The sequence below is a fragment of the Lonchura striata genome, chromosome 14 (assembly GCF_050655825.1).
Source record: "Lonchura striata isolate lonStrDom1 chromosome 14, ASM5065582v1, whole genome shotgun sequence".
NCBI classification, from domain to species: domain Eukaryota; kingdom Metazoa; phylum Chordata; class Aves; order Passeriformes; family Estrildidae; genus Lonchura; species Lonchura striata.
In genome coordinates, this window is record NC_140716.1 from 16,026,459 (window position 1) to 16,051,076 (window position 24,618).

At 55.5% G+C, this 24,618-nt stretch overlaps 1 protein-coding gene across 9 annotated transcripts in view; it reads left to right on the forward strand.

Annotated features, from left to right (window-relative positions):
* LOC110470184 (ankyrin repeat and fibronectin type-III domain-containing protein 1) overlaps positions 1–24,618 on the forward strand; it is a 245,108-nt gene that overhangs the window by 214,713 nt on the left and 5,777 nt on the right. For all 9 annotated transcript variants that reach the window (XM_085592614.1, XM_021529644.3, XM_085592616.1 and 6 more), the window contains 14 exons: positions 14,240–14,441; positions 14,745–14,952; positions 15,248–15,442; positions 15,685–15,798; positions 16,386–16,483; positions 18,093–18,183; positions 19,943–20,050; positions 20,300–20,399; positions 20,925–21,057; positions 21,799–21,918; positions 22,278–22,493; positions 22,774–22,940; positions 23,342–23,492; positions 24,227–24,395. In XM_085592614.1, the coding sequence (XP_085448740.1) occupies positions 14,240–14,441; positions 14,745–14,952; positions 15,248–15,442; positions 15,685–15,798; positions 16,386–16,483; positions 18,093–18,183; positions 19,943–20,050; positions 20,300–20,399; positions 20,925–21,057; positions 21,799–21,918; positions 22,278–22,493; positions 22,774–22,940; positions 23,342–23,492; positions 24,227–24,395 (2,072 nt within the window). The remainder of the gene's footprint in view (positions 1–14,239; positions 14,442–14,744; positions 14,953–15,247; positions 15,443–15,684; positions 15,799–16,385; positions 16,484–18,092; positions 18,184–19,942; positions 20,051–20,299; positions 20,400–20,924; positions 21,058–21,798; positions 21,919–22,277; positions 22,494–22,773; positions 22,941–23,341; positions 23,493–24,226; positions 24,396–24,618) is intronic.

The window sequence follows — 24,618 nt, forward strand, 5'->3', positions numbered from 1 at the left end:
GGTCTGTATGGGCAGGGGACCTGGACCGGGTTTCCTGTGCCCTGAAATCCTGCAAAGCACTGGGCCAAATCCTGGGGAGCAAGAAGGCTGCTTCTGGACACAGATAAGCTGCTGTGTTATTTGGTCAGTGCTCCTGCTTTCCCTGTGCCTGGTGTACTGGTGCTGTCCAGCTGGGGCCTGAGGAACCTCAGTGGTGAGCACAGTCCTGGAGCTCCATGAGCCAGGAGGTGGAATTCCCGGTGGAATCCTGCCTGATTTCTTTGCAAGTGGAAGAAGGATTCTGCCAAGCAATCCCATCCTCGCAGTGCAGTCCTGGCCCTGCTCTGCCCTGGTCATGAACTCTGGAAGGCTTGTGTCAGGCAGGAAAATTTTGCTTATGGAGCACAGCTCAACTCGGGTGAACTTGACATGAACTCAAAGTTTCTTTGGCCATTTTCTTTCCTGATGATGCCAGCAGGTCAGAATCAGGATCCTGCACTGTACAGAGACCCAAGGCTGCCTTCCTCATGCACCAGCACAATCACCTCATCCTTCTGAAGCACAAGGACAGCTTCAATCTCTGCTCTCTGTGACCGGGGACAGGCCCACAGAACAGCTGGAGCAGTGCCAGGACAGGGTCAGGCTGGATGCCTCAAAAAGGTTCTTCCCTCAGAAGGTTGCTGGCACTGCCCAGACTCCTCAGGCAACAGGCACAGCCCTGAGGCTGCCAGAGCTCCAGGAGTGCTTGGACAATGCTCTCAGGGATGCCCAGGGTGGGATTGTTGGGGTGTCTGTGCAGGGCCAGGGGTTGGACTTGTGACCTGTGTGGAAACAGATGGACCTCTTCCCGTGTTACACTGGGACTGTGCTGCTGTAACTTTTGCTCTCCCTGGTCCCAGGGGATGGTGTGCATCCCATTGCTGCACCAGGGTTTTAGTGGCATGCTTAGGGTCACCCAGGTGGTCTGTGAGAGAGTTAAATCCCCCTCCTCATGATGCTCCCACACTTTACCTGGAGATCACTCTTGCTACCTCCCTTGTCTGCATTCAGACCACAGAAAAATCGGGGTAGTGGAGCCAGGGAGGCCCTCAGGGCTTAGAACTTGTTGGGTCAGTGATGGGAAGGTGTGACTGCAGCATGAGCCACCCGTGTGAACATGGGGACAAGCTGTGGCATCCTGGGTGAGCACGTGGCAGGGCACAGTGGGGTTTTTCAGATTTGTGAGCATCCTGGTGCTGAAACTTGCAGCACAAGTGAAAAATGGGGTGAGGAGCATGATGGGGAGAGCTGGGTGTATGAGGAGCATGAGGATATCCCCTCACCTCACTGCTCAGGGGATGAAGAGGGGGAGGAAGGAGGCAGCAGCACTCACCATGTGTTGGGGCCACCAACTCTGGAGATGTTTCCCAGCCTCTTGGTGATGGAGGGGCTCAAGCTGGCTGTGTGTGGCTCAAAGGTCCTGCTTGGTGTAACTGTGTGAGCAGGCATGTCCCAAGGGCTTTGGGAGATCTTGGAGGTGCTGTCTCCTCTTGCCCCCCACACCTCCCATCTCCAGGGCCACCTACAGCCACTGGCCCCTGCCACTCTTGCTCTTTTGAGCTGCAGGGAAGTCATCCCTGTGAGCTGCATGGAGGGATGAGGAGGGGACCACAGCTTCCCCTTGGAAGGGCCATACAGCACTTCCCAGTGGAAGTTTGTTTGCTCTTACCTTTGCCAGGCTTTAACTGTTTGGGCTGGATTATTACATGTTTTTCTGCCTCAGGCTGAACTTTCTCCTTTTTTTCCCCTCTATTTTTCCCTATTTTCAGCAGAAGTTTGGGGGAAAATGTTAGCTTTGCCAATTTATTTATTTTTTTCTGCTGTCTCTTTGTTTGAGAGCTTCTGGTGTCTCCACTCTTTGAAAAAGAGACTTGAAATTTGGCAGGGATGATGCATTCCTGCTAGAAGTCAGCATGGATTTGGTCAAATGGTTAGCCACTGGAAAGCATGGCTGGGCATGCCTGAGGAGCTCTTTGGGGGCCAGCTGCTTTCCCCCTTTTGCAAAGGGACTCCGGCCACTCTGTGTCCTGCTGTCCTTTTCTCTGGGGACACCTCCTTGCCCAGACAAGTGGCTGAAGGAGCCGTTTCCAATTAACAAGTCTCAAAAGCAGTTTACCCAAGACAACGTTGTCTTAGTCCCCGTTTCCCATGTGTGACACTGGCTGTGGGTATCACCTGCCTCTCACCCTCAGCAGAGAGAAGCAGCAGAGCTCAGGACAGCCTGGGCTGTGCCAGGTGAGGGGACGACAAGCTGAAGAAATGCTCCTGTCATGCCAGACCTGGGAAAAGGTGTGTGTAGACCTGCCTGCCCCATGGGTGAGCTCAGCAGCGTCACAGCCACGCATGGAAGGACAGAACCCCAGAACCATTACGGCCAGGAAGGACCTTCAAGGCCATCAAGTCCGGGCTGAGCAGGTCCTGGTAGCTGGAGGTTTGAACTGATGATTGCTATGGTTTTCAAAGTTGTTCTTTTATATTTGAGTGGAAACTTTTTCTAATTGCTGTCCCATTTATTTGGCTTTGTAACTTTCTCCACAGACTCAATTTTCTTCATCTGGGGTTTCTCTACCTGATGGTATCTCAGGGCTTTCTTGCAGAGGGAGGAATGACACATGGGCTGGGAAAACCCTGGTCTGATGAGGGAGCAGGCAAGCCCCAGCTGGAAGGAGATCCCACTGTTGGTTACTGTCCCCAGTTAGTGCAGTTACAAGAGTGCTCGGGCACTTGTAGGATGTTTTCTAGCAAAATGGTGGAAAAAATTGGCTTCTCCTCTTGGACTGCAGGCTTTAGACCCTGACTCCATGGAAATGCTGTGGTAGTTGGGTGGCAGTGACCCAGCCCCTCTGGTGTTGCTCATGAGTTGGGTGGTGCTGGCATGAGACCAGCCCCAGGGCAAGGTGGTGGGGTGGTCAGAGAAAGTCCCAGTGGGTGCTGGGCAGGGAGCAGATCTAGAGCAAGCTGTGCCAGGCAAGGGGTTTGCCAGGCTGGGACATGCTGGTCCAAGGAGAACCCAGTGGAGGTGGCTGTTGTTGGTAGCCATGCCAGGGACAGTCCGTGGGCAGTGGCCAGTGTGCCCAGCACTGCTGGCTGCCTCCTGCTGTGTGCCTTCCAGCGGGAAGCGTGTTTGTGACTCCAGTAACATTTACCAGCTGGGACAGCTCTGGAGCTGGGTGTGTGCATTTGTCTGCTCTTCCATTGTGACTTGGCCAATGTCTCCTCCTCCCCACTGAGATCAGTGGCTGTGGGCTCCCTTTTGTAACCCCTTTGGGTGCAGCTCTGGAAGTCTTCAGCCTAGTTTTGGTCCCATCTGGCTGGATGTCTTGGGTGGGACAGTGGAATGGAGGTGGGTTTCCATGAAGGAACATCCCAGTTATGAACTGGAGGACTGGGAAGTACATGTGGGACACAGGTGGCTGAGGATGAAGCCCAGCCATAGGCATGGAGAAGTGAGCTCAGGGGACCTCCAGAAGACCTTCTTGGGACATTTTTCTACCATTTGATGGTTCTGGAGAGGATGTGGTTTCCGCCGGGAGGCACATCCCGCTGGCACGTCCTTCCTGGTGGCACCAGGTGGCGCAGGAGGTTAAAGGATTTGGTTCTCTGCAGGTCTGGTGCAAATGGATTGCCTCCCACTGCTGGGATGAGTCTGCAGGTCTCATGCCAGGCCAGCCTCAGCCCCAGGGCAAGGCATGGGGATGAGGCTCCCTGGAACCCTGTTCCAGCAGAACCAGGAGCTGACCCAACCTTGGAACTGTAGTGGGGAGTCTGCGTGTGGACCCCACCATGCTGGGAAAGGCACAGTGATGTGGAGAGACCACACCTGGGGGAGAGCCCTGGTTGTGTCAGGGGAGTGAGGAGACACTGGAACACTACACTGGCGTGAGGCATGACAAAACACATGACATCCTCTGGTATAAGCTCAAGCTATCTTGGGCACAGGCAGATGAGTGCTTATTCCTGGCTCCTGGAAGGTCCTGGGCTCTTTAGTGGGGTGCAGGTACATGGCAGCAGCCCTCAGAGCAGCAGGGACGCTGTCATCCCAGCCCCCTTCCTTCTCTCATTAGAACAGCCTCTGGCTCCATGGGCTCTGCCAGCCCCCTGCCCTGCTCCCTCTCCAAAAGTGTGCGTCAGGACCCAAAGAAGGGGACAGGCTTGGATGAGTATGACTTTACATCCCTTCTCACTCTTCCCAGCATGCCAGCTGTGCCCTTGGCATCTCCATGCTGAGCATCTACCTCCTGCTCTTGTTGGATCCAAAGTGGGCTTCTGAGAACCCACAGGGATACTTTTTCTCCCTTATTTTGCCTTCAGCGATCTTTGATTTCAATCATCGTATGACTCAGCTCCTGCATTTGATCCCCCGGAGCAGGGTTTGCATACATGCAGCTGTGGCAGGAGTGTTGCTTGTTCCTGGCAGGCCAGCCTGGGATAGGGTTTCCTCCTGACAGAGGGGCAGCAAGTCCCCACGGCTCATCTGCTTCCCCATGTGGAAGTCTGCTTTAATTAGGATGGTGTTAGTGGCTTGGAGGTGTCTCCTAGAGCTCTGCTGATCTGCTCCAGCATCTGGGCTTCTCAGATCCTGGCAGGATGGGAATGGAGCAGAGCAGGTGCTCTCTGGTCCCTCTGTCTGCCCATCCCTACCTGCAAAGGTCTGGCTCGTTGCTGGTGCTGGAAGCATCAGGCACATTTGGGTATGGGGCTGAACACTAGTTCTGCCAGTGGGTGTGGGACACAGTCACTGGAAAGTGGCACTGCGCAGTTCCCACGAAGGGCAGCCGGGGCACTGACATTTAGGTGCTGCCCCTTCTTGCTGCCTGTTCCCATGAGCAGCTCTGGTCTGGGGCAGCTCCTGACTCCCCAAGGACCAACCAGCGGTGGTGCTGAGCTCCCTCTGGGGTGCTGAGCTCTCTTGCTTTAGGGGGCCAGGCAAGCACAAGCCACAAACCCCTGCAGAGGTTTGCAGGGACCAGGGGTTTACAGAGCGCAGGGATTTGCTGGGCACAGATATTTGCAGAACATGGGCTGTCAGGGGACAGCATTTTTCAGGGGACAGGGGTTTGCAGGGGACAGAGGTTTGCAGGGGACAAGGATTTGCAGGGGCAGGACTTCACAGGAAAAAGAAGTTTGCAGGGGACAGGGAATTGCAGGGTGGCTGCAAGCTCCCACTGAGCCAGGCCCCAGGGCTGTGCGCTTGGCTCTTGGCACCAGAGTTCTGGCTGTGTCTGCCTCCTCCCTGACAGTGCCAGGGTTTTTGGGTGGTCACAGGGCTGTGATCACAACCAGCACCGCCTGTTGTGTCGTGAGTACCTGGCACCAGGCTGACCACACTGCACTTCCCCAGGAACTTTAATCATGACTCAGGGCAGTTGTCCTGCTCTGTCCTGTCTCCATCAGGTTCCAGTTAAAACCAAATGCCTTCTCCAGCCTAAGCTGCAGAGCCATTTGAGCCCTTCCAAAAATGAAACAAATACCCACGGACTGCAATTCAAATTGCAGCTCAATTAGGGCTTGTTCCCAATGCGATCATAAAACCTCCAGTATGAAAACAAACAACCCAACCAAACCACATCCAAGCCTGACAGCATCCTCTGGAATGCCTTTAAAATAACAAGGAGGGCAGAAGAAGATGAAAGCAGTGTGGCCAGTGGGAAGAAGGCTCTTTGGCCCCGAGGGGCAGTTTGGAGGTGGGCTGAGCAGGTGTGGAGCGCGACAGTTTGGGATGGGGAGAGCACAGGAAGTGACAGCTGTGATGGAGACGGGCTCGATGGGTACCGCGGAGATGTGGGCCAGTGTGGAAGTGATGAGCACGACAGAAACGGGGCAGCCTGGGGCCCAGGGTTGGGCTGTTCGCAGGAGGGTTTCACAGGGCAAGGAAGAGGAAGACGCAGCGGTGGTTTGAAGCGTGGTGGTCGTTCTGGGAGAGGCTCGGGCGTGTGAGCGGGGCGGGGGCAGCGCGGGCCGGAGCGGCGGCTGGAATGCGCGTCCCGCGTAACCCTGGCTTGCCCCGCGTCCAGCCAGTCTGGTGCCGCGGCTCGGGTTTCACGGCGGGCTTTAAACCCGGCCATATTTAGCGTGAGCCTCGCCGGCCTGTCAGGGAGGGCAAGCCGCAGCGCAACTCATAAAAAAAGCCAAACAAAAACAATGTAATTAAAGAGACTCAGCACTGTGTGTTCCCATAGCAAGAACATTTACCCAAGACTTCCCTTGCTCAGATACTTAATGTCAAGCAGCAATTAAAGGCTGGCTTTGTGGCGAGGCAGCGAGGAAGGTTCGCGCTGGCCGGGAGATGGGAGCCCAGGGCTGAGGCGTCCCCCGTGCCTGCCGGTGGGGAGGGACCGGCGGCCTTTGGCACCGGGAGCGCCCCAGGGACATGTGCGAGTCACACAGGGATGCTGCAGCCCAAGCAGCAGCTCCCGAACCCGTCCAGTCAGAGATGTCCTCAATCTGTAATGCACAGACCCACTCGGCTCCATCCCCGCAAAAGTTTGGCAGCATAGAAAACAGAAAAGTGGGTTTTCTGTGGATTTTCTAGGTAGGAACATCTGGGCAGGACACACAGCAGCTCTGCTGGGTAAATCCTTGTGAAAACAGTAAAATCAGCAGAACTGGGCAAGGTGTAGAAGCTTCCTGACCCAGATCTGTGAATGGAGACTGTGTGAGCCTCTGAAATGTTGAATTTCCTCCCTCAAGGGATGGTTTGGGGTGTCTGGAGCCAGGCTGTGCCCACTAGTGCCCCGTTCACTGCAGCCCAAGGTGTTGCTTATGTAAGGCTGCTGGTGTTGGCAGCATCACCTGCCTTGGCAGGGACGTTGTGCCATGTCCCTCAGCACAGTCCCCAGGGAGATGTGCCCTATGCCCTGGCAGTGCTGCGTGAGGTGTGTGTGCAGGAGGGTGCCCTGCATGGCACGCTGGGGCAGTAGCACTTTGTGATGTCAGCCCTGCCTGACACCAGTCCTGACCCTGATGGCAGATGTCACAGGCACACTGCAAATGGAAGTCTGATTTGGGCTACATTTTAATGGCCATTGAACCACAAGATCCTTCTGGTCTCACTTTTAAGCAGTGATCAGGAGGTCTAATTTAAAAAATAAAGAAAAGCAAGGAGCAGCAGCATTATTGTGTTGCAGCAGAGTTTGCTCAAGCGTCTCCACTCCCTTCCTCCCAAAGGCACTGCTGGGCCTGCAGCACTGGGGTGTTTTATGGGACACTGTCAGCAAGTGATCTACTTGGTTGGCTCCAGACCTCTCTCGGAGTCCTGAAGTCTCCATCTTTCCTAAATTCAGCCTGTGATTTAAATGGGGATGAGACATTTGGGCAAGCTCTTTCATGCTGTGCCAAAGGACATGGCTGTGCCTTAGGAGGACACTGCTGACCCCCAGCTGGCTCTGTGGTGTGGGATCTCATGTGTCCAGCCTGTGTGAGTCCCTTCTGCCACAGCTGAGTGAGGACCAGCCCTGGAGGTGAGGGGGGTGTCCCTGCCATGTGATCCCAGTGCAAGTGTTCCTCGAGAGATGCAAAAAACCTTCTGATCTGGGGAGCAGCCTGGATGGCACAGCGGGAATGCTCAGAGGAAAAGTGCTCCAAGGGGGAATGCTGCTCTTCATCTCCTGGAAAGGTGCAGAGTGCTAGGCACTGCTGGGTATTGCAGATGTCACCCAGGATGCACTTTTCATTTGGGTACTGAGCTGCTGGGTGTCAGCTTTCCCCTCCAGAGCCCTGCTGCGCCAGGGTGGGCTGTGTGTCCATGGGGGTGTTCCCTGCTGCCACGGGCCATGAGCTCCTTGGGCAGCACAGGCACACCGCAGTGTGCCCGGCCTGGGGACAGCAGGGACAATGTGCTGCCATTGTGCTCAGGAAGTTCTGCACTGACCCAGGGGCCTGACACCATGCTGAATTCCTCTAGGCATTGGGCTATAGCAGCACTGGGCTTCTGGAGCTCCAACAAAAATATCGTGGTAGGAGACCATCTATATAAGTTAGTTGTTATTGCTAAACAAAAGAGGCATGCTCACTTCAGCTCCACTCAAAACAAAACCCAGCAGGTTTGCCAAGTGGGGAGAAAAGAGAAAAGCTGGATGAAACACAAACAAACAAACAAACAAAGTCTGCTTTGGTGCCTTTCCCTGGACCCTGTTTTCAATAGGCAAGTGCATTTTCTAGGCACACAGATGTTTCCATGGAGCAGGAGTGTTTTGCTCTGTGTCTGCGTGGCCAGGTCACTGCACAGCACCTAAATGCCTCAGTGGTCTGTACAGCCCAGGGTGGGTAACTGCTGTGCCTGCTGCTCCATGAGCGCTGCTGCCTTGCAGGGATGCTGATCATGGCATTTGGTCCTAGTTCTGAGCGTGCTTTTTGGTGGGTTATGAAATCCCACTCTTTGGAAGGGTTCCCCTACTCATGTTCCATTTTTAATCCAGCTTCTATTTTGCCAGTCATGAAAAATTGCTTATGCTTGGGAAAAAGGAGTGGAAAATGCAAACACATCAGCAGCTCCTCTTCATGCCAGACGTGGCACCTCTTGTTCCTGTCCCCATGGCTGTGGGGGAGCTGCTCTGAGTGTTGGTCTCTGCTGTGTTGGTGTCCAACTGTCCATGGCCATAGTTGTGAATTCCTGCTGCACAGGAGTGAGCACAGCCCTGGACGTGGGTCAGACCAAGTGTGCTCAGGTGTGGAGAGACCTCTCACACTCAGATTTTTCTCTCAGGAAATACCTCTCTGTTGATCTTCCCACTTGATCTCATAGGATCATACAGCCGTGGAAGAGCTCAGGTTGGAAGGGACCTTAAAGATCATCCAGTTCCACCCCCTGACACAGGCAGGGACACCTTCCACTATCCCAGGCTGCTCCAAGCCCCATCCAACCTGGCCTTGGCACTGGCAGGGATCCAGGAAGAGCCACAGCTTCTCTGGGCACCCTGTGCCAGGGCCTGCCCACCCTGCCAGGGAACAATTCCTTCCCAATATCCCATCCATCCCTGCCCTCTGGCAGTGGGAGGCATTCACCCTTCCCCCCTGTCCCTCCATCCCTTGTCCCCAGTCCGTCTCCAGCTCTCCTGGAGTCCATTTAGGCCCTGGCAGGGGCTCTGAGCTCTCCCTGAAGCCTATTCCAGGTGAGCACCCCCAGCTCTCCCAGCCCAGCTCCAGAGCAGAGGGGCTCCAGTCTTTGAAGCATCTCTGTAGCCTCTCTGGACTCATTTTTCTATGCTGGGGGCCCAGATCTGGAGGCAACTCTGCAGATGGGGTCTCGCCTGAGTGGGGCAGAGGGGCAGATTTGCTCCCTTTCCCTGCTGCCCACACTTGGTGCTGGTCACCTCTTGCTGTGAGCTCCCTGCATTGGGTTGTCTCTCCCTGATAACTGGATTTTAGGCTGCTGCTGTCCTTTACCTGTTCCATCCTTGGATGCCTCTCTGAACCGAATTGGAGCATGGTTCAGGAGAGTATCCCTGGCATCTTGTGCTAACGCTCTACTGACATCCAAGTGACTGTGAGGCTTCAGCAAACTGCAAGGGCCCAGTCCCTCTTCTGGTCCCAATACCAACCCTTGTCCTTTGAAAGCCATCAGCACCTTTCATGCCCCTTCCTTCAGGCTCCCTTTTTCTTGTGCACGGAGCCCTGCTGCTTCCTTGTTTGCTGCAGCAGGCTGGGAATGGTGGAGCAGCTCCCTGGAGTGACAGCCACCCACACTGACCCCAGGCGCTGGAGTGTAGAGCTGAGCTCATGTCAGCTGCTGTGCCTGGAGCCTTCACTTGGGCAGGCAGGGGAGCTTTTCCTTCCCACAGCCAGCCTGGGGGTCGCAGGGACCCGGAGGCTCAGGGTGTGGCTGGAAGGTCCCTGCCCCAGCAGCAGCACTGCTGGCACATGAGCTGTTCATAGCCAGGCTCCTGGTGCTGGCCGGTCTGTGGGATGGCACCATGGTCCCCACCAGCCACATCATAGATTCATGAACTCCTCTGGGTTGGAAGGAACCTTAAATACTGTTTATCTCATCCCACCCCCTGCCATGGCCAGGGACACCTTCCACTGTCCCAGGTTTCTCCAAGCCCATCCAGCCTGGTCTTGGACTCTGCCAGGGATCCAAGGGCAGCCACAGCTGCTCTGGGCACCCTGTGCCAGGGCCTCCCCACCCTCATGATAAAAAGTTTCTTCCTTATGTCTGGCCTGGTGACCTGTGGGCAGGGTGGTCATTCCCTGGCCAGGTACCCACTGGGCTCGGAGTGGGCAGAGCTGTCCAGCCCACCTGGGCTCTGAGCTCTGTCCTGGGGCACAGCAGCTCTGTCAGGGACTGCTTCTCAGCTGGAGACTCGGAGGGGCTACACCCTTCCACAAAACACACTTAAAATCAAGGAATTGCAACAATTATTAACACTTTTTACTAGGCCAGGATCTGCAGTGTTGCAAACCTTAACATTCAGAATATCCATAAACCACATTGTAAACTACCCAGTCGATTTGTTTGTGTTCGATGGTGGAGGAAGGGAAAAAATGAAAATGCCTTATGATCATCCATCCTCATGTGCTTTTTTAAAAAAAGAAAACCACCTCTATTGCATTGGTTTCCTGAGACAGAATCATAGTTAGAATCACTAAGGTTGGAAAAAAACTTTAAGTTCATCAAATCCAACAATTAACCCAGCACTGTCAAGGCCACCACTAAACAATGTCCCCAAATGCCACATCTACAAAACTCTTAAGCCCCTCAAGGGATGGTGACTCCACCACTGCCCTCTGCAGCTGTGCCATTTCCTTTTTTTTCCAGGAAAAAAGTTTTCCTGATATCCCATCCAAACCTCTCCTGGCACAACCTGAGGCTGTTTCCCCTGGGAGCAGAGCCTGGATGTCCCCTCCTGTCAGGAGTTGTGCACAGCCATGAGGTCCCTCTCAATCGAGTCTCCTCTTCTCCAGGCTGAGCCCCTTTCCCAGCTCCCTCAGCCCCTCCTGGTGCTCCTGACCCTCCCCAGCTCTGTTCCCTTCTCTGGACACGCTCCAGTCCCTCAAGGTTTTTCTTTCTATGAGAGGCCCAGAACTGACCTCAGAGGGATGTGACCAGCCCCAGCTCATCCTTCCACAGAACCTCAGCCTCTTCTATGGAGAGATGGAGTTTGATGGTGTGTGGGTTTCTGGCACTGCAAATCCGATGTCCACATCACCTCCCTGATGGTCACAAACACATCCTCCATGGCCAGAGAGCTGAACTGCTAGGGTGGGCAAAGCAGGCAAAGTCTGCTTGCAGACTGTAGGACAATAATTAGCAACACGAACCAATTGTGGCTGGGATAAATTTAGTTTGGCTGCACTGAGACTCTTCAGACAGAGAAGGTGGGATCTCCTTCCACACCTCCCTGCAGGATGGGGCTTTGCCATGGGTGAGCTGGTGTTGGCTGGTCAGCCCCTGAGGTCAGGACATCTGCAGGCATTGTTTTCAGCTATCAGTTGCTCCAGGGCAAAGTTTAGCTGTAGATAAATCAAGATCATCTCACTGAGTCCAGATGATTCATAACCACAGGGCAGGAAACCTTTTTTTCTTGGGGGCACCTGGTTTAATGTACATAGATGTTTACTCCTGAGCACTGAATAATTTCCATCTCTTTACTTCTCATTAAAAGCAAATCAGAGGAGGGAAAACAGTGAGAAATTTCTCTCTGCCTCTGTTTCTGCCATCTCTGAGAGAGCTTCCTCCCAGCTGTGCAGTCTGCCTACACTGGGTCATTTGCTGTGTATTTTAATTGGCAGAACAAATTACTTTCTCTCCAAAGCACCACTCCATTTTAAACCATGATTCTGCAGGCACGAATGGAGCAGGGATCTGTTCCAACAGGGTCTGCTCCAGCTTCCACAGAGGGAAGAGCATTCTGTGTGGGACAGCATTGTTGCCTCCTTTGAAGAAGGGGAGCTGGAGTGGAATTTCCACACCTTGTTGATGAGCCTGCTGGAAGAGCCACCTTCACCTCTGAGCAGCAGCTGGAAGTGGAGAGGAGAGAGAACTTGGGCAGCAGGGAACTCTTAAACACAAGAGAAAGGACAAGGTTTTGCTGGAGAACCTCTCAAGTCAGTTCTCTTTCCTAAATACGCCAGGCAGTGCTTTGCATCTCAGGCTTCTCCTGAGGATCAGAACCTGCCTTTCGGTCTCCTCCTGCCAGAACAGCTCTGCCTGCTCAGGTACAGGTGGCTTTTCTCTCATCTCTGTGCACCAGTGACAGCAGAGCTGTGCTGCTGCTCCACTTCTGTGCCCGGCCCTCTGCAGAGGCTGTGTGTGCTGTGTGTGAGCTGCTCCCTGTCCGTGATGACATATGGTGTGCCCAGGCTGAGGACACTGTGTCCAGAGCCAGGCAGGTCCTGGAGACTGTAAGACTGGTTTTTCAGCCCTTCCGTGCATTGTGCAGATCTCTCCCACCATAGTGACACACTCCTGGATGCTGATCCCTTCCTCCCCATCAGAACCAGTAGGACTCTGCTGCTCAAAACTCACCCACTCCCACGTGACTGCTCAGGAGTGTTTTGCCACCTGAAGTGACAAAACACCTGTCTGCTTTTGCAAATAGGCCTTTGGTTGGTGTGACTGGTGCTCAGTGTCTGATCCATGAAGCCCTGTGTTCAGATAATGTCCATTTCTGGAGCAATCCAGGGCAGCAACTTGACACTGTGGCTGGGCCACACTGGAGACCTCTAACTCCACAGTCTGAAACTGATGAGATGAATGATTGCCAGGAGACAACCTTCCCAGCATTTTCCACTCCTAAATATCACAGTAGTAAAAGGTAAAATCATTAAAGTCCTTCTGCAGCCCCCTGTGCCTCATCTGAAATGAGGACGACAAAGTGCAGAGCAAGGGGTTATTAATATCCTGTCTCACGATGATGGCTTTATAAACATCCTTACTGCAGGCACAGCCTCACTGGGGTGTTCTGGCATGACCTTCAGCCAAATGCCATGCTTTTATCACTCTTGATATTTAACCAATAAAGCAAGAGGAGGAAGACTTTGCCCCTAAATATCTGACCATATACACCGGGGGATGGGGTCAAAGCTGAGAGAAACTCTGTTAAGTGTAATGCTAAATGCTCCTAAGACCTGATGCTCCTCTCTGGGAACTGTGCCAGAGCTCCTGCAAGAAGGGGATCAGATGTTTGACGCAGTGGAAACCCTCCATGCCATAGGGGATGACTCATGGGTAAAAGCCCCACACAGCAACAGGGCCGCACTCATGCCAAAGCAGGGGATTTTGACTGGTGAGATGAGGTCTTGATGGAGACAGGAGGGTCCTGACTGCAGGGAGAGGAACAGCTCCCACTCTGGAGGTCCCCAGAAAAGACTCTAGCATTCCTTGTGACTGGTAGATCTTGAAAATAAGAACGAAAATCATGTCCCAGTGGCAGGTCTTCAAGTTCTCTTCCAACCCACACCAGTCTGTGATTCTATAGTCAGAGAGGAGAAAAGATTTTGTAGGTTAATGGATGGAAAAGGTAAGGAGCAGCTGTGAAGCCTGGATCTCTTGGTGAGCGGAAGACTGGGGTCACTGGTCCCTGTCAGGACCTGGCATTGTCTGGATGCCCTTAGAAATGGCCCTTAATGTTCCCTGCTCCCACTTCCAGAGAGTGCCCTTTGCTGGAATAACAACTCTGAGAAAAGCCATGTACCAGAAAGGGCTGAGGGATGGTGGGAAGTGCAAGACACGGGTTCTTGTAGAAGGGTGGGTGTGGAGAGGGTACAGGAGGCTATCCCAGGCCAATGGTGACAGACACCAATCACCCAGCACAAGTCTGGGGGCTGCCGGGCCCTGCAGCCTCCGCTGCTGAGGGGACTGGGCATCCCTGGATGGGGAAGCCCATCTCTGTAGGAGCTGGATGGTGGAGACTGGGTGTGTGGAGACATTGCCCTTGTGGGATGCATCCAGACCAGTTGTAGAGCTGAGCAGCCTGAGGTTGCTTTGGACATCCCAGCTTGTGTCTGGAAGGAAATCTCTTACCTGCAGGGATCATAGGAGCCCCTTGGCACCCCTGCAGGGCCAGCAGCAGTGGTGAGGAGGAGGAATAGATCTGCCACAGCTGAAAACAGATGGGTGAGAGCATTGCTGTCACTGGCATTCACCTTGCAGCCACTCACATTGGTACTGCTTGGGAGTGCTCTGGCTCTCTGATTCCTGTCTTGGTCCTGACAATACAGATGTGCCTCTGCCTTTCTGGCACATCCTCCATGCCTCATTTCCCTCCTGGCTTTTTCCCAGGTCATCCTCCCCTAAAATGACGCAGCAGATGCGGGACCTGCAGCTGGCACAGGCCAGGAAGCCACCAGGCCCTTCCTCACCAAATGCAGCCAAGAGGCTCTATCGAAACCTGTCCGGGAAATTCCGTGTCAACTACACCTCCTTCGACGAGGGCAGCCTGGTGGGACGGGGCGAGAAGGAGAAGCTCCGCAAGTCCTACCTGGTCAGTGACTTCTGGTTCCATCCAGATGGGGACAGAGGGTCCCTGTGTGGGTGGTGCTGGAACCTGGGTGGGAGCACAAGATTGTGTTAAGTGAAGCTGTAGGAAGTTCAGTTGGAGATGGTCCAGGTGTTTGCTTGGCATCATCCAGATTTGTCTGCAAAGAGCTGATGCTCCTAAGCCCCTGGAATGAGGGCACCCTCTCCCTAATTGGGTTCATGGGGTGCTAGTGAGGGTCCAGGGTATGTGGTGGGATGGAGGAGGGTGCCCCATGCTCAGCCCAGCTGCATTTCTCCTTTCACCCAGTTCCAGAGCAATGCTGCACTCTTTGAGGCTGTGGAACTGCAGGATCTTGACAGGGTGCAGGAGATGCTGAAACACTACAGCCCTGAGGAGCTGGACCTCAACACTCCCAACAGCGAGGGGCTCCTGCCCCTCGACATCGCCATCATGACCAACAACGCTCCCATCGCCAGGGCCCTGCTGCAGGCGGGAGCGAAGGAGAGTCCACACTGTAAGTTGGGACAGGAGTCGTGCTGTGCCCATCGCCTGTGTCTCCAGCATGATGCAGTGGAGCACCCCAGGCATTGCATGCAGGTGGGGCGGTGATCACTGGGCTCTGGGAGACAGATGCAGGCTGCAGCAGGGCTCGAGGGGAACCGCACACTCAGGCAGACCCCAGGACCAGGACATGGAGAGGAGGATGGGGTCTCAGGGTGGGGATTCATTGCCAGCAGTGGCAGAGCCTGCCCTAACCACCTTCTCCTCCCTTTCCTCCTGGGCCCGTGGCTGTGTGCACCTTCCCACAGTTGTGAGCCTGGAAAGCCGCTCACTGCACCTCTCCACGCTGGTGCGGGAAGCGGAGCAACGTGTCAACGAGCTGATGGCACAGGTGGTGAACGAGGCGCCCAATGCTGACTGCTCCGAGAAGGAGAAGCAGCTCAAGGCCTGGGAGTGGCGATTCCGGCTTTACAAGCGCATGAAGGCAGGGTTTGAGCATGCCCGTGAGTGACCACCGGAGGGCTGGGGGGCTGTCCCTGCTCCAGGGGAAGGAGTGGGGCTGTGCGGGGCACCAGCACCCATCGCCTGCACCCTGTGGCCAGAACTTGCAGTGTGGGTGCATGGAGGGGAGAATATGTTCCATCAGGGAACATGCCCCTGGGACCGGAGAGAGGCCCAAGAGGGACACGGAGAGGTTCAGAGTGACCGTCATTGCTGTAGCAGTCCCTGCACTCTCTGTCCCCAGGAGTGCCAGATGCCCCCAGCAGCGTCCACCTCTCTGTGGCCAGCAGCTCCTCATTGCAGGTGACCTTCTGGGAGCCCCTGAGCGTCAACTCAGCTGTTGTCACCAAGTACAAAGGTAAGGATGACGATCCCTGCAGCAGGGCAGGGTCACACAGCCACAGCAGGTGCCTTGCACCCCATATCAACACAACAGAGCCATGGGCAGTGCTGCCAAGCCCCAGTGAGGCCACTTTTATACTGAAGGACAGAGGAAGCCATGGCTGCTGGACAGCCTAGCCACCATCCAAATGCTCTGAGCTAGACCAAACATCATCCTGCACCAAGGGAAAATTCGGAGTGTCACTTGTCGACTGCCCCCCTCATCCTGCACACTGGGAATACTTCATTGTTATGCACACCTCACCCACTTAAACTATATCTTTTTGGCTTCTGGAATAATTTATTCCATCCCCCACTTCTGACCCACCAATTAAAGGTGCTGACCCCATCTTATGTGGCTTGGTGACGACAGCAGCTCCCCATGACCTCCTCATGACCTTCTCCCCACTATGAATCACCTTTTCCATGCCTGCACTCCGCTGCCTCCATCTCCTGTGCTGTCTGCCATCCCCCTGCAGCTGCTGTCTGTGACATGCTGCCCCAGCCCTGGTGGCCTGTCCCCACTCCAGGGTCTCATGCACCTTGGGGTCTTTCTGCTTGCAGTGGAGTGGAGCTGCTCCCCCACCTTCTCACCACTGCTGGGAGAAGCCGTGATCGACAAGCTGAAGGACCTGCACTTCACCATCCAGGGGCTGGTGTCCGTGAGTGCCGGGGTGCCCACAGCAGGCAGGGCTCAGCAGGGAGAGCCCACAGCTGGGAAAAGCCACAGGCCATACTGCAGCACATGAGGAGGGGATCAGGCTGCCCAGGGCAGTGGTGGAGTCATTATCCCTGGAAATGTTCCAAAGACTTGTATTTGGTAGTTTGGGACATGGTTTAGTGATGGCCTTGGCAATGGTTGGACTCAGTGATCCTAGACACCTTTTCCAGCCTTAATGATTCTTTGTTTCTATGATCGTTCTGAGCAGGAACAAGAGGATTGTGCCATGCTGTATGCCATGGGCAGAGCCTGGGCAGAGCCAAGAGTGTGGGGCTGGGAGAAGCATCTGTTTGTCCGCCCATGGCTGGAGCCACTGACAGTGGGGAAGCTCCCTGACAGGGTGCCAGGGACTCGGCAGTGACAGGCACAACAGGCCCATTCACCTCATGCCTGACTTGTCCTCCGTCCCCCTCCCCACTCCTGTCTCCACCCAGGCTCTTCCTGGGCAGTAAATCAGTGGCTCAGTCCTCTGCCACCTGCACAGTCCAACCCCTCGCCCCAGCCCTGATGCCACCGAAGGAGGAACCAGCTCCATCTTCATCTTTGGGAGCTCGGCAAGGTCATGGCTGGTGGGACCGTGGACCCTTGCTGTTTTATCTCCCTGAGAACCATAAGAGCCATGTCTGGGCCGGCACCAGGGACACAGGGACTGCGGTGGGATGGAGCTCAGGATGGGGGCACGGGCAGATGCTGGGATAAATGGGGTCACCCTTAGCAGGGGTAGGCAGGCAGGGAGCACTGATTTGAGGAGCAGAGGACCCCCTTGGTGAGGTGAGAGGGGCTTAGGCCCAGCAGCAGTTCCAAGCCCAGGAGTGCTGTCGGGGTGGGAGCTGCCCTCAGTGTGGTGGGAGGGACTCAGGCGGTGCCTGGAGCAGCATCGCTGCAAGGAACTGCTCCAAGCCCATCAATCACGCTCTCAGAGCTGCTCCATAGGTCCTGTTGCCTTCATGAGTGCCTGGAGGCCTGGCAACATCTGTCAGCTTGACTGGGCTTTGATCAGAGACTTTAATCACTGTCACTGTGCTACAAGCCTTTGACAGTGCTGGGCCAGATCCCTGTCTCCAGGGGCTGGAACCTTATATGTCCCAGGGGATCGCCAGCACCCCAGTCCACACAATCACTGAGTCTTTCAGGCTGGAGCAGCTTTGGCAAGGGGCATTTGCAATGTCCAGTCCTTCCTCTGTGTGCCCCAAACCCACCCAGCAGGGCCACGGGGCTGGAACCTTATATGTCCCAGGGGATCGCCAGCACCCCAGTCCACACAATCACTGAGTCTTTCAGGCTGGAGCAGCTTTGGCAAGGGGCATTTGCAATGTCCAGTCCTTCCTCTGTGTGCCCCAAACCCACCCAGCAGGGCCACGGGGATTCTCTAGTGCCTCACAACAAGGACTTTGTACAGGAGGGGAGGTGAGAGCCAGTGACCCAGGCTGTGGGCTCCTAGCTGAGTGCTCTCGTGGTGTACTGGAGCAGTGGGCTGGGGGAATCCTCCTTGCCTCACCCGCCAAGCTGGAAGAGGTGGTGCCATGCTGAGTGTGCTGCTCTCCTTGCAGGGCACGGCGTACCACGTCCGCGTGTCTGCCTACAACATGAAGGGCTGGGGTCCCCCACAAGCCTCCATGCCCCCCTTCGCCATCCCTTCCAGTGAGTACCCCTGGGAACACTCCCACGGCAGCCAGCACAGGGCTGGGGGGACAGGACAGCTCCCTGTGCCATCCAGGGGTCCCTCTCACTGCTGGGATGGGAGGGAGTGGACCCAGGGGCAGAGGCAGAATTTGGAGTCTCGGGCCAGGCGGGAAGGCTGTGCCCGGGGTTCTGGGATGCTGCCTTCAGCCAACAAGTGCTTTGTCAAAGAGTGAGTTTTCAGCCTGGAATTACCCTTGCTGCCTGGGAAAGGCTGAGCCATTTCAGGCCACCTGGATCAGCTCATTCCATGGAGAAAGCTATTAGGTGGCAAAGAGCCAGGACTCAGAGTGGTCCTGGGGGGCAGTGGCCTCCCACTCTGTACCACCACATGGTCTCTCCCATCCAGCCCAGGCCCAAAGACTTGCATTCCCTAGCATGGAGCTAGGATGGGGGTCACGAGCCCCAGAAGAGACCAGCTCTGGGCTGTTAGCACTCTCCTCCCCATGCTGGCCCCAGGAAAAGTGTCAGGAAACAGCCATCCAATGTCATACAAGGCACCCTGGGGTGCTGGGTGAAGAAGGGCCAGGTGGACTGAGCTGGAAAGAGCAGCCCAAAGGTGAAGTTCAGGACTAAGGGGGCTCCAGAAATGTCTCTGCCACATGTCACCAGTCCCAAAACAGGTGCCTGTGTGGTGTCCCATGGGACTGATGCTGTAAACGAGTAAGGAACAGCCCCTTGAGAGGCTGAGCTTGTCCCAAGGCCATGGAAGCCCATTCCTATCCCACCATGCTGAAGGCACCCAGGGAGCAGTGAGGGCATTGGGAACAGGTGGAGGTCAACAGTAATGGGTCAGAGATGTGCAGCACCATGCACAGCTCTGGCTGCATGTCCACAGAGCACTGAAATCACCAAAAATCCATTTGCATGTCTAGGAATGCACATAGCAAGGGCACAGCAGTCTACTGCCATGGCTTGGTCTTGTCCCTGTCATATTTGCACCCACTTTAAAGCCCGTTTGCCGCCTCACACAGGTCACATTCCCTGTGACCAAGATCTAGGTGGCATCAATTGAGTGTAGCTGAAGTGAATCAGACAGGAGTGGGGTTTATTTATTTTTATTACCAGTAATATTTCTCCCTTCAGTAGAGATCCCTCCCTGGCCCAGCAGAATATAGTCAAGTACCTCCCTGGGTGTTTTTAAAGCTACTAAAAATAGTGGCAAGTTCTAGCCAAAGTTAACAGAGCTGAACTTTCCATGGAAAACAGCAGTGGGCAGGACATGGGGTGTTTAAAGCAATTAATATAAAGTTGAGGGAGAAGAGCCAGCAGGTCCCCAGCCCTGCTCATGGTCCTGCTGCTGGCCCACAGCGGGTGGAGCTGATGGGAGTTTATTTATGTGTTTGTCGAGGTAAGCCCAGCTTCCAGCACTCATCTGGAGTAACTGGGGAAGACCTGGAGGAAGACACTGGAAAGAATTTTATTTTTTAAGGCCAGTGAAGTGTAGCAGAAACAGACAGACCTTGTTCCTTCCCCCTGGTGTGTCCCTGCCATGCTGTGAGGAGGCCAGTGGCCACGGGGTGCTGTGCAGAGCTGGGGGTTCCTGGGAAGAGTGGCACAAAGCTGGGGATCTCCCAGCACACCCAGAAGTGCCCAGCACCCACACCTGCTGCCATGCTGTGGCATGGGGGGGGACACCAGATGATGTGGGAGGAGGGGATGGGAACCCCTTTTGGCCCAGGCAAAGGGGTGCCAGGGTGATGCTGGTTTGTCCCCACAGACTGGCGGGAGTACGACGGCAGGGCGCCACGGCGGAGGGGACAGGCTGAAGCTCTGGACCATCTCCTGGGCCAGGTGAAGACCGTCCACCAGCACTGCATTTGCCACGGTGAGCCCACAGCACAGTGCTCCAGGGAGGCTGAGGCAGGGGCAGCTGAGTCCCCACGGTTGTGGTGTGATCCACAGAGCTGGGTGGTACAGGAATAGATCTGTGCCATGGATGAGGAGAGCAGGGAGACACCTCAGGCAGTGGAGACCCCACTGCCAGTGCTCAGGCAGTGGGGATCTCAGCCTTCCCAATGAGTTGGTATCAGCTCTTCATCTCCTGCTGCAGCATCCTTTGCTCTCTGCTCCACAGAGCCCTGCAAGAACCAGCCCCAGAGCAGAAAGCATTCAGTCTCCAAGAGCCTCAAACACCTCTTCCACCCTGGCAGCAAGTTTCTCAAGACACTGAAGCGGTGAGAGCTGGTGCATGGGGTTGGGGAGAGCCCCTGTCCCAGCAGGGCTGCAGAGCTGCCCATCCTGAGAGCTGTGCCTGCACACTGGGGGCTGGGGGTGCCCTGAGCAGGGTCTGCACTGGGAGTGAGCTGTGGTGTCAGTGGAGAGGAGTCCCATGGCCCAGAGATCAGAGGTTCTCTTGGTGTCTCCATTTGGACTGGCCAAGATGTGCTGGTGCCCAGATCCCTGCATCACCTCTGGGGCTCACCTGGCACTCCAAGTTGTCCAGACCCAGAGTGTCCCCTGCACAGTCTGGCCCATCTCTGTCCCATGTGCTGCAGGGTCATGGGCCGTGGTATCTATTGGGACACGCTGGGTTCCTGCTCCTGCTCCCGTACCAGCCACAAGCCTCTTCTGCCACAGGCTGTTGGAGAGAAGTGGGGACCTGGGGCAGAGCATCTCCTCTTCTCTCAGGAAAGAGACCCTTTGGGAGATGGAGCTGGCAGCTGGGGGTGGCAATGAAGTCTGTCTTCCCTCCCATGCAGGGGCCTCTACCTGACAGCCATCTTCTACAAGGACGACAACATCCTGGTAACCCACGAAGATCAGATCCCCGTGGTGGAGATTGATGACACCTACTCCTGCCTGCTCATGCAGGATTTCCTGTGGCTCACCAAGGTGGGTGGCTGAAGGACCCTGTGTTTAGGCAGAGGGCCAGGAGTACCAAGGTGACCCAGGCAGGCATCAGGCAATACTTCTGCCTCTCCAGTCCAGACACTGGGGCTTGGCAGTGCCAGCAGCCCGTGGACTTGCTTCTTGCTGGGGTTCAGCATGGACCAGGTAACTTCCAGGGAATGGCATTTCATCCCAACCTCTAGAAGCCCAAAGATGAGTGACAGACCAGAGCCACACTGGGCAGGCTGTGTGCTGGGGTGGGTGGGCACTGCATCTCTACAGGGATGTCAGTGGCTGTTGAATTGCTTCCCCTCAGCATCCTGCCATGGCACCTCTGCCTCTGCTGTAGGATGCACAGGGAGCTGCTGGCAGCTCCTCTGATGTCAGCAGACTTAAGGAAAGTGCCTGTGGGCATCTCAGGGCCAAAATAATTTGCTGGATGATCCTTATCTACTGATGGAGAGTGCTTTCTTCTCCCTCCCGACCTTGGCCAACTTGTATTCAAACTCAAGGTTTCAGTCCTAGATGAAGATGGATGTCTGAGTGGACTTGGCTCAGGGCTGCCCTTGGCTACAGACTCTGGAGGCATCTCAGTGCCTGTGGCACGGGGATTTATTTGCAACCCTGCTGAGAGGTGCTGCATGCCCATGCACATTCCTAACCCAACTCAGAGAGGCAAACAATTTCCGCAAAAGCCTGGTGTGACCCAGCTGCAGCAGCGGTGACACTCCTTGGTGTGTGCAGGTGTCATGTATGTGGGACGAGATCCTGTGGCTGCGGCAGTGTGTCACTGTGTCCCAGTCCTCCTGCTCCTGCATCCTGCAGACACGCTTCAAAATGCTGCTGGCTATCTCACAGATGCAGGTGAGGGTCAGCCTGGGCAGGGAACAAACACTTTAAGTGGGATGCTGGGAGCTGAGCTCCCTTGGGAGCAGCATGCAGATGTACCACAGTCGGGATAAACCCAGGATCTGCTGGCCATGACTGTCATGACTGTGTGTCCCTGCCTCATCCTCCCTGGCAGGACTCCAGCCGTGGGACAGTGAGGTGTCAGGTGTCATGGCAGTCTCCTGCAGAGGGGCTGGGGACCATCAGGGTGTTTTTCTGGGCAGACTGGTTTCCAGCAGGCAGCTGCAGGCACATCCCAGCTGCCCAGACCCACCATGCCTCCGGGATATCCCCTGACCCTCTGCTTTCTCCTGCCTTCCTACCCTGTTGCCCAGGGGCTGCTGGGCATCCAGGACCTGGGGCAGGTCTTCTTTGAGCCCATCAAAGACAAACAGGGCAACATCCTCATCGTCACCCTGAAGGAGGTGAAGACCAACCAGACCTTCGAGAGCGTCCGCTGGGTCCCCATCTGCAAGCTGCAGACCAGCCGGAAGTCCGTGTCCTCCCCCGAGGAGCCCACTGCTCTGGACACGCTGCTCATCTCCCTCCAGGTGCGTGCTGGGGCGAGGACAGCACTGGGCTCCCCTGGGAAACACCAGTGCTCCCTGCTCCCCCTCGGCCTGGGAAGCTCACAGCAGAGGGGAAGCAAAGCCCAGCCAGCCTCCAAAACTCCTGTTGTTTCAAGAGGAGGCATCAAGTTGGTGCCAGATGAAACCTGGCAGCACCGGGTTGTCTTCCTGTGCTGCTCCCCTTCTCCAGCTGGACTGGCTGTGCTACAGCATCAGCCTTGCTGTGAGGACTTGCTCAATCCAGCAGTGCCTTTGTTCCCAGGACAAGCTGGCTTATCACCAGCGGAGCAGCCATGCCCTCTCCCAGGGCCTCTACCTGGGCTACTTGAAGCTGTGCAGTGCCGTGGATCAGATCCGAGTGCTGGTGCCAGAGCAGCTCCCCAACATCCTGTGCCATGTCAAGATTCGCTCCAACCCCAACATCTCCAGGTGGGATTTGCAAGGCTGCTCAGCCAGGGCAGTCAGGCTGCTCTGTCCCATCCGGGCTAACAGCACCTATCACCTCCTGCTTCAGCAGCAGTGTAATACTCCCTCTTAGCCTTGCCATGCAGTGCTCTCAGGCACAGGGTAGGGTTGTTAGGGTGTCCTGTGAGGGGTCAGGGCTGAACTTGACAATCCGTGTGGGTCCCATCCAGCTCAGTACATTCTGTGAGTCTGATTCAGCCTAGAGCAAACCAAGTTCCCTGTCTACCTCCACCTCTCCCATACCTCTGGGGATGCTGCAGTGTCTGGGACAGGAACAGCCAAGCAAAAACAGCTCTCAGAGAAATTGTGTCCACGTCCACACAAACTGCTCCTTCCTTCACCTGTCTGTCTCTGGCCTTCTGCAGGGAGGAGTGGGAGTGGCTGCAAAAGATGGCCAGCGTGGAGGAGGCTGCTCCCACAGAGCCAGAGACTGACAGGTCCCAGAACCCCTTGTTTCAGGAGCTCCAAGTGGCCATCAAGGAGCTGATGACCCTGGTGAACATCCCATTTCAAGAGGTAGAGGCTGGAGTCAAGGTCTGGGCAGAGGGAGGGGATGGGGCTGTGAGCACAGTGCTGGTGGTTGCAGTGGGTGGGGAACTGCATGGCTGGCCCTCCTGGTGGGGCTGGAGCACCCAGATTTTAGTGCTGTGCAGACAGAAGGTGAGTGGCGAGTCTGCCCTGCCCAGGGACAGTGTCCACAGGAGCTGTTTGTCCTTCCCACGCTGTACTCCAAAGCAACGACAGCAAATCTGGGTTTACTCCTGCCGGTGGTTTGGTCCTGGGCAGCACGAGACCAGCCCAACTCTGCCCCTCCAAAGCAGGTTGGTCCCTGGCCAGTGCTGGGCTGGAGCTTCAGCCCCTGGGGCCAGACTGCATGGGGAGAAACCTTCTTCCACCATGCCAAGTATCTGCTGGGAAACAACCCAGCAGCCCCAATGACAGGTATGTGCTTCTGCCTGGGTAGCTGGGAGGGCACCTCCCTGCTCATCACTGAGCCATTACTGGTGGTACGTTTTTGACACCCTGTCATGGTGACTTTGACCAGAAGTTTCAAAAATTTTAGGAAAAATTAGAGAAGAAGTGATGAGATTAAGCAGATTATGCCAGAAGCAAGGGGGCTCTGGTTGTGTGCTGAAGCTGCAGTGTCCCCTGGCTACAGGTGATCCCTGAGGACTAATCTGTGCAGGAGGACTGGACAGAGGCCCCACCAGGTGATGTGTGCAGCTGTTACCTGCACTGTCTTCTTGCAGGCCAAAGACTTCCGTCTGTACAGCCAAGAGGTGCTGGACTTTGGGGATCAGGTCTCCTTCCTGCTGCTGCTGCCTCCATCAGATGATGTCTGCACTGCTCCAGGCCAGAACAACCCCTATACCCCTCGCTCTGGCTTCCTCACACTGCCGCTGCAGATCTTCGAGCTGGGTGAGGAGAAGGGATGCCAAAACTCAACTCTGCTGGTCCTGCTGTCCTCTGAGGCCTCCTGAGAGCTGGGCTGGGCAGTGGTGTGCCTAGACTTCCCTCAGTCCCTGGGGAGCAGGGATGGAGGGATGTACTGAGGGCTGTCCAGGTGTACTAATGGACAGTGTTGCCTCCTCATCTTGGGTGATATGGAGGAGGATGTAGGGCATGGGACCTAATGTTTTTC